A 12,959-nucleotide genomic window follows, 5' to 3' on the forward strand; every position below is an offset into this window, starting at 1 on the left:
AAAACACATATGAGGGTACTTCAAAAAGTTTGTGAAAAAATGAAATTAAAAGATAACACGAATCTTTTCATGAACTTTTTGAAGTACCCTCATATGCTCTAGAACAGCATTGGCCAATAGGAATGTCATACGAGCCACAAATTGGAGCAACCTAGTAATTTTCAATTTTCTAATAGTCACTTTAAAAACATGAAAAAGAAATAGGTAGAATTAATGACACATTCTATTTAACACAGTATATCCATAATATTATTTTTTTAACATATAGTCAGTAAAAGTTGTAAATTATTTTCCTTGCATTTTTTTCTTTGTACTAAGTCTTCTAAATTCTGTATGTATTTTACTCAATCAGCATATTTCAATTCAGACTAGCCACCTTTCAAGAGCTCAGTAATAACATCTATCTAGTGACTAATGAATTGGACAGTGAAGTTCTATAATATATTGAACATGTTGAATATATTAAATATATTCTTGATATTTAGTTGAACATATAATTGTATATTCTTAGGTAAGAGTACATTAGTGAGAAATGCATTTATAGTCATGAGTAATACATTTATAAACTCATTCACTGACTGTGTTAGTTGAATATATTTACTTCAATGAGAACTATTTTATAGAGATTATATTATTCATATTTTTGACTGTCTTCGAAAAGAATATTCCTAATATTGATTTTTTATAAATTTAGAAAATAGTTGATTTGATAAATTGGTTTCTAATAAATACACCTACTGAAACAGAATTGATCAGATTATCCCCTTTGTAATCTGAGTCTAAACTCTTCTGATACTACATTCTGTTATTCCTATACATCTCAAGATAGAGTCTGTAGTTGTAATAACTGCATAACATTTACAAAAGTACTATGCGCTTTCTTTTCATATTTCTTTGCTTTTTCATGTTATTTTATCCCTCCACAAAGTCCTTCACCTCCTGATCCGGGTCGTATACTCATCTATCACCTAATTTATTGAATTTCTTAGTAATTCCTTTGTCAGTCAGGTTTCATTCATAAAACTGAAACTATTCTACATAATTAATTAGTAAGGGATTAATTCAGAAAATTAGATGCTTGGACTGGAGAGTGGAAAGTCAATGGAGCCACCACCAACTTTCAGATATTTACTACAGCTGTGGTTCACAGAGGTATTGACTGTTGCCATTCAGAAGTTAGAAAACTGCAGGAAATTGCTTCAGATGTCATAAATAAACAAATTAGTATGAGTTTATTTTGGTACTAACATTTTGCAGTCCATGCACAGTTTTTTTATAATACGCATCTTCCGTGGACTTTTTGAAGACCTCTTGTATTTAGGCATGGTGGACTGTTTATCAATAGACCTGTTAGGAACTGGTTCAGATTCAAGATAGCCCCTAATTCAAATGTTCATCCACCCCAGTGGAGTAACTAACATATGACTAACAAGTCATATAAACTTAGCACCCCCTCCTCACCCTTATTTATTTGTAGAAGGCTATTTGATCGATGACCTACCTTCTTTCTTAGCCTGTCCTTGCCTGGGACTGTGATACCTTGCTTCTCACCATATACCTTGTTCAATTTATGTCTGGGTTCTAATTGTTAAAGAAAAGATAATGTGTGTATTCTAGTAAGTAAAGGAGAGGAAAGAGAACAGTAATCTTTGTTCAGTGATGGCCTTTGATTTTCCTACTTTACCCCAGAATTTATATGGGCTGTTATTTAGGTTACATTTAAAAATGCAACACTATGATTTGAATAACACTAAAATTAAAAAGGACTTTCACATGCATTTTCAATTGATTCTCCCAAAATTCTGTAGATTGAGTTAAATAATTAACCTAAAATCTTAAATACTTTTTGCCTACACTAGTACTTAAATATTACTTTTTAAAAAAGACATCTTCAGCAGTTAAAAGTCCTTGGATACTATTGATCTCTGTTTGCTTTGGGGCCTGGAAATAACAGGATCGCCCACGTCCTCTTACCCCCAGCCATGGGATCCATTACTTGGAGTGGGAGGGAATGGACTTTGATCTCAACAGGTGGAGGAAGTAGGAGCCTCTTTCTCTTGTAAGCGGGGAGCTATGGGTCTAGCATCCAGTAGTGAAATTCTGACAGGGGTCTCTGTGGAGGACTGTTTCTTGTACAGGAGTTTCTCTACTACAGTTTCTTTACCACTGGTCGTATTACAAATGGTATCGTAGGGATCAAATAGACTATTGCAAATTTGCCATAGGACTCAACTACTGTAATGTTATTTTACAGGTCTCTGTGGAGGACTGTTTCTTGTACAGGAGTTTCTCTACTACAGTTTCTTTACCACTGGTCGTATTACAAATGGTATCTTAGGGATCAAATAGACTATTGCAAATTTGCCATAGGACTCAACTACTGTAATGTTATTTTACACATTCACTTAACAAATATTTGTTGAAAACCTACCATGTACTAAGCCTGGGGGCAGCATAGCAGCAAATGAGTTTAAAACATGTTCCAGTCCTTATGGAGCCTTTAAAAAAAATTTTTGTTCTGGTTTACCATCAGACTTCTGGAAACATTTACCATTTCTAAATTAAAGGATGCCTATATTTTGCCAAAACAAAAGTAACAGAGAAAAGATCAAGCTTTTTAATGGTCACATAAAGATTATTTCAAGAAAGATAATAAGGAATCAGGAAGGCAATTTTGAGTTTCGGTTTTAACACTTATTCAAAAGCTAGTTATTGTGATACTAAGTAGTGTATTTGTTCAACAAATACTAATTGCTTGCCTCATAGGTAAGGAGTAGTGCTCTTTGCCTGGAAACAGCAGGAAACAAAACAGACCTACCCCTGCCCTCATGAAGCTTATGCCTTAGTGGATTAGTTTTATAAACCCTTTTGTTTGGGAATATTGTATGAACAAGGTTTATAGTGTTAACTAAAAATCCCCATAGCTCTTTGGAAAAGACTTTCCAAAATCTAATATTTGTTCTTAGACAGCTGTGGATGCACTTCCTTCCTTAGCTGTAGTGACACAAAATTAATATTCACTAAAATGATGATTTTTTTTTTAATCTCTAATTTCTTTTACAATCTTTAAATGCTGGTATAGTTGGGTAGAACTATGAAAAAGTAAAATAAAGAAAAAATTTAAGGCCAAGGTCTTAAGGTTTTTCCTGAATGATGTGTCCTAAAGAAACCTGATGTTTTACAACTTAAATTTCTTAAAACCAAGTATCATGAGTTAAAGACTAGTTTTAAACTTTCTGTTTTTAGTGGTTTTGTAAACTGTACAAACTATTTTAGGAGAAGGATGTGTTTTTGCATTATACCTTTCCTAATTATATTTTGTCATTTTAGGGGTTTAACAGTAATGTTTGAAATAATGAAAACATACGGCCACACTTACGAAAAACACTGGTGGCAGGATTTATTTAGAATTGTTTTCAGAATCTTTGACAATATGAAATTGCCAGAACAGCAGACAGAGGTAAGAGAACACAAAATTCTCATTTAGTATAGTCAAATTAAATGATTCTTAATATTTTCTTCAATACATTTTAGTGTTTTAATAAATTAAGCATGTTGAACAGAAAAGGATTCCTATTTTCTTTAAGGTATTAGAATATAATAGTATGTCTTTATAAACAAGAATACTGGGGATAGAACAGAGTTAGTTGATTGGTTTTTGTTTTCAGTGTTTTTGTTGAACTTTCGGTTTCTTTTCCTAATTTTGATCTTGTCACAAATATAAAACATCAGTAGCTTTCTTTAGTATTACACAGTGACTTCTTATTTTGAGTAGAAAATATGAAGTAAAATTAAGTGGGAATTAAGCAGGAATTAAGTGGTCCAAAAAGAACACTAACAACCTTACATTTTAAATGTGCAAACATAATTCTTTTTCAATTCTAGTAGTTGATGAATGTTATGACCTTCATTTAATAACTTTTTTCTTCAGAAAGCTGAATGGATGACAACAACTTGCAATCACGCACTTTATGCAATCTGTGATGTATTCACCCAGTATTTAGAAGTACTCAGTGATGTACTTTTGGATGATATTTTTGCCCAGCTATACTGGTGTGTGCAGCAAGGTAGGTCTGTATCAGATATGTGAAACAAAGTGTTAAATGTGACCCTGGTAATATGTAAATGAATTGCTCTTTTCTTTTCTAGACAATGAACAGTTGGCACGATCTGGTACAAACTGCTTAGAGAATGTTGTTATTCTGAATGGTGAAAAATTTACCCTAGAAATCTGGGATAAAACCTGTAACTGCACACTGGATATCTTCAAAACCACAATCCCACATGCGTAAGAAGATTTTATACAATCTTACATTTATATTTGTACGTCAAATGAATTTGATAGTGACTAGTGATTTCTCATAACAGAAATCCTTTTAGGCACATCTCAATGTTACATGGGTTCAGATTTATTACAAATCGAATGCATATAAACCATAACAAGTACATAAATTAAATTCTTAGTAAACCAAAACCTTTAGTCTGATAATCCAAAATTTGGGTCATAATGAAATGATTGCATAAGGCTTTTCTTTATACAGTCAAACCAAGCAGTAATTTTGAGTTAAAAAAAAAAAAGAAAGAAAACTCAGCATTGGTTTTAGTTACTGTAGATTTAATAATCTAAGGAAAATCTATTTGCACATATTATATTTTACAATTAATTATCATCTTTTTCTAAGGGATTAGTTTGGAATTGAATTATAGTGAGGTACTTTTTATCAATGGGGAAACTAAGACGTAATCTGGCTGACACTGATAGCACCTGGATTATTTGTAGAACAGACTCGAATTTACATCTCAGCTTAACCCTGGGGGCTTTCTGATCTGCACAGTTTGTCTTAGATGTACAATTTTTAAATCTACAGGTAGACTCCTTCTTAAAACATCTTATAAAGTAGACACAGATATGCACTGGCACAAAACTATATTATCAATTAGTCCAGATTTTTAAGCTTCATAAACTTTTCTTTGAGATGAGTTAAATGTTTGTACTCTTATAATTCCCTTGTAAATATCCTAATCAGTAGTAAATAAGAAGTCAAATAAAAGAAACACACCCCTAGAAAAGCGTTCTCTAGGCAGAACTATACTGTTTCCAACTATTGTATAATTTTTCTTACTTTTTGGTGTACTTTTTTGTTGGAGCAATGTTAGTAACTGATAAGTGATCCATGTGTCAGTTAATCTGTGACCTTTTATGTCAAAGATAGTATAAATTCTTGCCTAGCTGATGTCCCAGTGAAATCTTTACAAAAACCAGTTGGACAGTTCTATTTTGTAAGAGCTTTATCTGTTTTAATTTATTGAATTAAACACTCAGGATAATATATATGACCTTAAAGATCAACTAATAAGCATCTCTTAATAGAAAATATCTGTATCAGAGGACTTTCCACATTCAACTGAAACGATCTATTTGTCATTTATCTGCACCATTCCCCAGGAGCTCCTGCTTCTCAGAAAGAAATTATTCCTTAATCATCTTTCCCAAGCCCCTGATTCAGGGTGGCAAGTTAGTTTCTCTTTTGAACCAAATTTTGCCTTATTTTTATACATTTAAAAATATATCATCTGAGGAGTTTTTTGGATTTTGAGTTTATAGTTTTAATTTTATGAATTTTTTGAAAAGTCTCAAACTTTTAAAAAATCTTTGGAAAATATTTCATGAGATAAATACTTAGAAAAAGTAGGTTTAAGGTTTTTGAGACTTTTCAGAAAGTATTTTTTATTGTTAAACTGATGACCAGATTGCCCTTTTAATTACATTAAATGTTACTTAATTATTTTTGATGTACATACTTTAAACTTCTTACTAGTTGTTTTTCAGCAAATTGCTCTTAGTAGTAGGCAAAGGTGGACTGTTTTTGGTATATTCTTGTGACTTTTTTGCACCCATTTCAAATTGTGTTGGATATGTCATGTAGCATGCCCCGCTCCCCCAATCCTAACCCCCTTCCCCTGTGATGAGTGTGATTTTGATGTCTTAAAGGCTTTTGACCTGGCATCCCACTTCTGGAGAAACTGCTCCACCACCTCCATCTCCTGTGAGTGAAAAACCATTGGTAAGTTTTAATAAATCACATTTAGAATTAACTATTTGTGATAAGTAATTTTACCATGGGTCAAATTCTTATAATCTGTGAGTGTCTTAGTTTGTTCCTGCTGCCGTAACAAAACACCTGAGACTAAGTAATTTATAAATAATACAAATTTATTTTTTTACAGTTCTGGATTCTGGGAAGTCCAAGATCAAGGCACCAGCAGGTTCGGTGTCTGGTGAAGGTTTCTCTCTTTTAAGATGGCACCTTCTTGCAGAGTCCTCATGTGGCAGAAGACAGAAAGGCAAAAGGGCCTAGCTAGTTCCCTCCAGCTCTTTTCTAAGGCACTAATTGTATTTATGAGGGCAGAATAACCTCGTAAAGGCCACACCTCTTAATACTGTTGCATTGGAGATTGTTTTAACATGAATTTTGGAGAGGACATAAGCATTCAAACCATAGCACTGAGTCCAGCTCTTTTAAAAAGATGGTATTATTTGCTATGTAGAATTTTCAAGTTAAATTTCATGGTGGTAAATTCCACAGATAACTAAAATTTAACTCTGTCATTGCTATGAAGGAGATATTTTAAGTTATTTTTTAATATAAGACATAGAGTAAAATGATTTCAAGGGTTGTAAGAGACAGGTACCAGATTACATAGAGATATCCATGCCAAGATGTAGATATTTTTGGACCTTATTTTATTTATACCTTTTATTCTGATATAATTTCACCTTGCAAAGAATTCTAACATATCCTTCATCAAGCGTATTGGTTTCCTAGGTCTGCTGTAACAATTTACTGCAAACTCGGTGGTTTAAAACACCAGAAGTTTATCATAACAGTTTTAAAGACCAGAGGTCCAAAATCAAGGAGTTAGCAGGGCCACCCTCCAAAGGCTCTAAGGGAAAATCCTTCTGTGCCTCTATCAGGTTCTGGTGGCTGCTGACAACCATTGGCATTCCTTGGCTTGGACACACACCGCTCCAATCTCTGCCTCCATCTAAACATGGCCAGTGAGCACACGCGTGCGTGTGTGCGTGTGTGTGTCAAATCTCCCTCTCCTTTCTTTTATGAGGACATTAGTCATTGAATTTAGAGTTAATCTCATCTCGAGGTTCTTAACTTAATTACAACTGTAAAGGCCCCATTTCCAAGTACAGTAACATTCACAGGTACCAGGGGTTAGGACTTGGACATATCTTTTGGGGGCCTCTGTTCAACCCACTAAAATCTACCTTCTGGACCAATTTACCCTCTAGAAAAATTCATGTTCATGCCAAAGGCAAAAGACATTCACCCCTTCCTAAGATCCCCAAAAGTCTCAACTCATTACAGCATCAACACTAAACCCAAAATCCCATCTCAATGTCATCATATCAGAAGTCCCAAATCTTGTCATCTCAGTCACCTAGATCAAGAATGGCTGAAACTTGGGGTATGATCTATTCTAAGGCAAAATTTATTTCCGTCTATTGACCTGTGAATCTAGAAAACAAGTTACCAGCATCCAAAATACAATGATGGGACAGGAATAGGACAGATATTCTCTTTCCAGTAGGTAGAAATTGGAAGGAATAAAGAAGTTACTGGTCCTAAGTAAGTTTGAAACCCAGGATGGCAAATTTTAAGTTTTAAGGCCTGAGAATAATTCTCTGTGGCTTAATGTTCCACCTGCTGGGCCCATGTCTCCTTGCTCCTGGGCCTGCAGCTCTGCCCTCTCAGTGATTTCTCCTTTTTCTTAAAGATCGGCAAATGTTTGCAGCCAATTAGCTCTATCAGCCCATTTCCTGCCTGTAGAACCCCAAGAGTCTGACAGCCTTCCTTCATTTGACCCTCTTTCTGTCCCTTCAATCCAGGCTACCTCTATTTCTGCTGGTGTATTATTCTCAAAATCCTTGTGGGTCTCCTGTATTTGTTAAGGATCCATGCCATTAAACAGGTGGATTATCCACCAATCTTTCCTACTCCGTTCTTGGCTTCCTGGGTAATCCGACTCCGTTCTTGGCTTCTGCAGAGATGGTTGATTGGATTCATTAGTCACATACCTAATCTCTTTAGCAAAAATTGTCTAGCCATAACTTTGGTTGGCCTTCTCTCTAAAGCATGTTTTTCTAACAATGAAATTCCTAATTTTAGCATCCTTTGCAACCTGCATAGGCTAAGATCCTTCCAAATCATCAAGTGCTAGTTTCTTTTTGTTTAACAGTTCTTTCCTCAGCTTATCTTTCTTCTTGCATTTTGCTGTAAGCAGCAAGGAGAAACCAGGCCACACCTTTAACACTTTGCTTGGAAATCTCAGTTAATCTGTTTCCCACCCAGCAGTACACCACCATTTGGCCAAGTTCTCTGCCACTTTGAAACAGGGGTTACCTTTCTTCCACTGTCCAGTAACATGTTCCTGATTTCCTTCTGAGACCTCATCAAAGCACCTATTTACATTCATATTTGTGCTAACATTCTGTTCGTGGCTATGTATGTACTCTGTAAGGTGGTAGAAGCTTTCTGTACCACACATTTTACCTTTTTCTGAATCCTCTCCAGAAACACATGTAGTGTCCGTATTTCTACCAACAGTCTCTTCTAGGCAATCTGGGCTTTTTCTATCATATGCTACAAAACTCAGCCTCTACTATTACTTACTTCCCAAAGCCACTTGCACATTTTTAGGTATTTGTTACAGCAGCACCCCATTTTGTAGTATCAAAATCTCTCAGGGCTTTAGCAGAGAACAGAACTAGTTGGAGAGAGACATTGTATTTCAAGGAATTGGCTTATGTGATTGTGGGGGCTGGCAAGTTTGAAATTTGTTTGGTGGGCTTGCAGGCTGGAATCCTGGACAGGGGCTGAAGCTCCAGTCCACAAGTAAGGTTTCTTCTTCCTCAGGATCTGTTTGTTCTTAAGGACTTTCAACTGATTGGATGAGGCCCACACAGAATTTGAGGATAATCTCCTTTACTTACTTAAAGTCAACTAATCATAGATGTTAACCACATCTATCTTCATCGCAACACTTGGATTAGTGTTTAATTGAATTAATTGTTAGTTCTTTGGCTTAAGTATTTGTCATAAGCATATAGGACATTGTTATTATGTCCTAGCCAAGTTGACATATAAAACTAACCATTATACCAGCTCTCTCCAAATGTTGTCATTTTACTACATTGGTTTTATCCTTCCCTCCTCCTTTTTCTCTCACTCCCCTGCCCCCCTACACACATGGTTTTCTGAATTCTTTGAAAGTAATTTGTAAATATGGTGTCCTTTTATCCCTTAATTTTTTTTAGTGTATATTTCCTTGACAGGGTGAAAAATAACTTATATAACCAGAGTCTAATTAGCAATCAGGAAATTATCATTGAAACAATACTATTATCTAATCTGTAGGCCTTATTCAAATTTCTACTGTTCTCACCCTTGAATTTTAAACCTCGTAGGTCATAGGTAGGAAACTAATTCCCACTGACCTGATTTGTCCCCCACAGCTTTTAAAACTTTTAATTGTCAATAATTAAAACTTAGATTTTACAGGGCCGGCCCGGTGGCGCACTGGATAGTGCGCCGCTTGGGAAGCGCGGCGGCGCTCCCGCCCGAGGGTTCGGATCACACGCACCCAAAAAAAGCTAGTAGGGAAACTTGCCAGAATTTGAACCCAGATCTGCCAAAACTCCAAAGTCAGACCATAATTGTGTCTCCCAGTGTGTAAATATCTATCAAATACTTTGTGCACATGTGTGAACATGCCAAACTTTGAATGATTTAAGTATAACCTGTATTTTAATACTTAGGACAGCATCATAAAATTAATTTCTAAATGAATATTGAAATTTATCCAGTTTCTATGTTTAGCAATTGGTGTTAATTTACCTCTCATAAGTGCTAGAAAGGTTCTACAATACCTCCTCCAGCCCTTTTATACTATTCAAGCTTTTTATTAGCCCTAATGTTGATTGCCTTCCCAGGGCATCTACTAGTTTGAGTATAATTTGTCTAATTAAATTTAAAGAAGAGATGTTTCATGAGAACTGTGACATCTGGCATATGGAGCCCACATTTCTCCATGTCTCTGACCTGCTGAAATTGTTCAATCATCACAGAACCCACTACTTCTTAGAGCATCCTTTTACAAGCCCAGGATGAGTTTGCACTGGTTTTCAGTTTTGCTCCCTCTGCCATACAGTGTAAAGTTTGCAGTGTGGGATTTGCTGTCAGCCCAAATTAAATCCTGGCTCTGCACTGGCTAGGTCTGTGGCCTTCAGCAAGTCACTTACCCTAATGCGTAAAGTTGGTGACGAGGATTGAATCAGGTAATACAGGTAAAGTCACCACCATGACTGTGTCTGCTCCTAGATTTGGTGTGGTGAGCAAGGGGTGCCCCTAGACCAGCTCACAGACTCCTCCTTCTGACTGCCAGGCTCCTATGAGAGCTGCAGCACCCTCTCTCGGCTTCTAGTCTCTTAATAGCCACTGCCTCCACCGCCACTTCTGCTGTCTGCCATTTCTCCTTTCACCCTGCTTTCCTTGTCCTTCTTTGCTCCTTGCTTCTACTTTATTTTGCCAATAAATTGTGGCATTTTTTCACTGCCATTGTTAGCTGAATTATTGCTTACTGTACACTCAAGAATTAATCTTTAAAAATTAGAAGTAGAAAAATACCCTATTACTGTAAGATTATTATTATTATTATTATTTTCCTTTTTGTCTTTTTTCGTGTCCGGCAACAGGATCGCAAACCTCGGTGCTGCGCCCACACCTCGCTCAGCCAGTGAGCGGGAACCGGTCTATATGTGGGATCCGAACCCTCGGCAGGAGCGCCACCATGCTCCCAAGCGGCGCACTGTAGCAGTGCGCCACCGGGCTGGCCCTGTAAGATTATTTTTAAATAGTACAGAAGAACATGGATAACAAGTACAGGTCCCTTTTTATACTAACCCCCTCCTCCCCAGCCCCAGCTCCATTATTTATTAATATGTTTAATATTACTTATATGTAGTTTTTGGTTTTTTTTTTAATAGAAATCTATTTTGGAGATTTCTTTCATGGGGCTTTTCCACTTTTAAAGGGTTTGAAAGAGTTCTTTTTTAAAAAGGGAAGTATGGCATACTAGTTCTGGTACAGAGCTATTCTAGAAATGAAAAGATTACCAAAAAATTATCCTCATTTACATTGGTTAATCAGAAAAATTGAGAAAGCTGTATACCTAACATTCAAACTTCCTCTAATACAAAAGGTTTTTAAACCCCCAATATCATGACCTAGTTTTTGTAAATGTTTAGATTTCTGGGGAGAAACTTCTTAGAAATCATCAGAGTATTCAAAAGGGCCATTAACCAAAAAAATTTAAAAATTCGTGCTTTCATTTATCTTCAGTAAGACAATACATTTTTAATTCTTTTTTTTTTTTTCCTTTTTGTCTTTTTTACTGACCGGTAATGGGATCGCAACCCTCAGTGTCGCACCCGTACCGGGGACCGGCAACGGGATCGCAACCCTCGGTGTTGCGCCCGCACCCCACTCAGCCAGTGAGCGGGAACCGGTCTCCACATGGGATCTGAACCCTCGGCGGGAGTGCCGCCGCGCTCCCAAGCAGCGCAGTCTCCAGTGCGCCACCAGGCCAGCCCAATACATTTTTAATTCTAATAACTAATTAATTCATCCCTTGAAATATACTTGTTAAAATGTCTAAGTTACAAGGGGACATTTCTGTTTTTTGTTTTCTTTTCTTTTGGGACATTTCTGTTTTATAATAATTTTTAAGCAATAAACATTGTCCTAACGCTTTATAAGTATTGCTATAAGCATTTTTACATACATGTTTTTATTTAAAAATGTATTTTAGGCCATTTTGGTCAAATAAATGCACTATTGCATTCATACAATTTTTACTAAAAGCTTCATATGGATAAACACAAAGATAGATAAGAACCATCATAATGATATGGCTTTAGATTTATGTAGTGCTTTACTTTTATTATTTTATTATTATTTTTTTTTTGAAGAAAATGTAATTTTATTAATGTTTTTTTCCTTTTTTACATTCTAGGACGTTGTTGCAGAGCAGTTGGGAGGGACAGGGAGAGGGGAAAGGGGAAGTAAATGTGATGGAAGGAGGAGGGGTGGGATTGATGCCTGTGGCACCCCCCTCATTCCCATAGGGGAGAACAGAAAACTTCTAGTAGTGGCTTGGTTACAGCTGCGCTGGGTGCAGATGTCAGGGGGATGTGTAGCAAAAGCCTTCACCCCCCCACCAACCCAGCTCGGGAACCAAGGGCTCTTCTTGCTGCAGCTTGGTGGTCATCACCTGGGCTGGCTGCCCATGTCAGAGAGGAGTGGCCAAGGCCTAAGGCCCCCCACTGCCCTGGTTTGGGAGAATCAAGAGTGCTTCCTGTGGCAGCTTGGTGGTAGCCACTGGGCTGGCTGTGGGTGTTGGGGTGTGGCCAAGGCCCAAGGACCCCACTGGCCGAGCTCACGAGAGCCTGGGGCACTTCTTTTGGTGTCTCAGTGGTAGCTGCTGGGCTGACTGCTGGGGTTGGGGGGTGTGGCTGAGGCCCAAGGCCCGTCACCACCCTGGCTCGGGAGAGCCCAGGTTGCTTCCTGCAATTGCTCAGTGGTCATTGCTGGGATTGTCGGGGGTGTGGCCAAGGCCCTTGTCCCCCACCCTCGGGACTGGTTGCCTGTGTTGGGGGCATTGCTGAGGACCCTGGCTGTACCCCCTTTCTGGCTTGGTAGCCCAGGGGATTTCTGGTCCTTTTAGGTGTTATAGGTGTTCTTTGGTGAAAAGAGACCTTTACTAGTTAATATCAAACTTTGTCTCTGGTTGTGGGTATTTTTTTTTTTCTTTCAGTTCTGTGTTGGATTATTTGCTGTTCCCACCACTTAAACACTGCGCTGGAACTAATTTGTTGACCTTTGCTT

The 12,959-nt window shown here is 37.2% G+C and overlaps 1 protein-coding gene across 1 annotated transcript in view; it reads left to right on the top strand.

Moving 5' to 3' along the window:
- Positions 1-12,959, top strand: part of ARFGEF1 (ADP-ribosylation factor guanine nucleotide-exchange factor 1 (brefeldin A-inhibited)) — a 45,423-nt gene that overhangs the window by 18,697 nt on the left and 13,767 nt on the right. The window contains exons 8-11 of the mRNA XM_008566839.1: positions 3,331-3,460; positions 3,932-4,067; positions 4,150-4,288; positions 5,993-6,065. Of these exons, the coding sequence (XP_008565061.1) occupies positions 3,331-3,460; positions 3,932-4,067; positions 4,150-4,288; positions 5,993-6,065 (478 nt within the window). The remainder of the gene's footprint in view (positions 1-3,330; positions 3,461-3,931; positions 4,068-4,149; positions 4,289-5,992; positions 6,066-12,959) is intronic.

This window comes from Galeopterus variegatus, unplaced genomic scaffold (assembly GCF_000696425.1).
Source record: "Galeopterus variegatus unplaced genomic scaffold, G_variegatus-3.0.2 Scaffold271, whole genome shotgun sequence".
Lineage (NCBI taxonomy): Eukaryota > Metazoa > Chordata > Mammalia > Dermoptera > Cynocephalidae > Galeopterus > Galeopterus variegatus.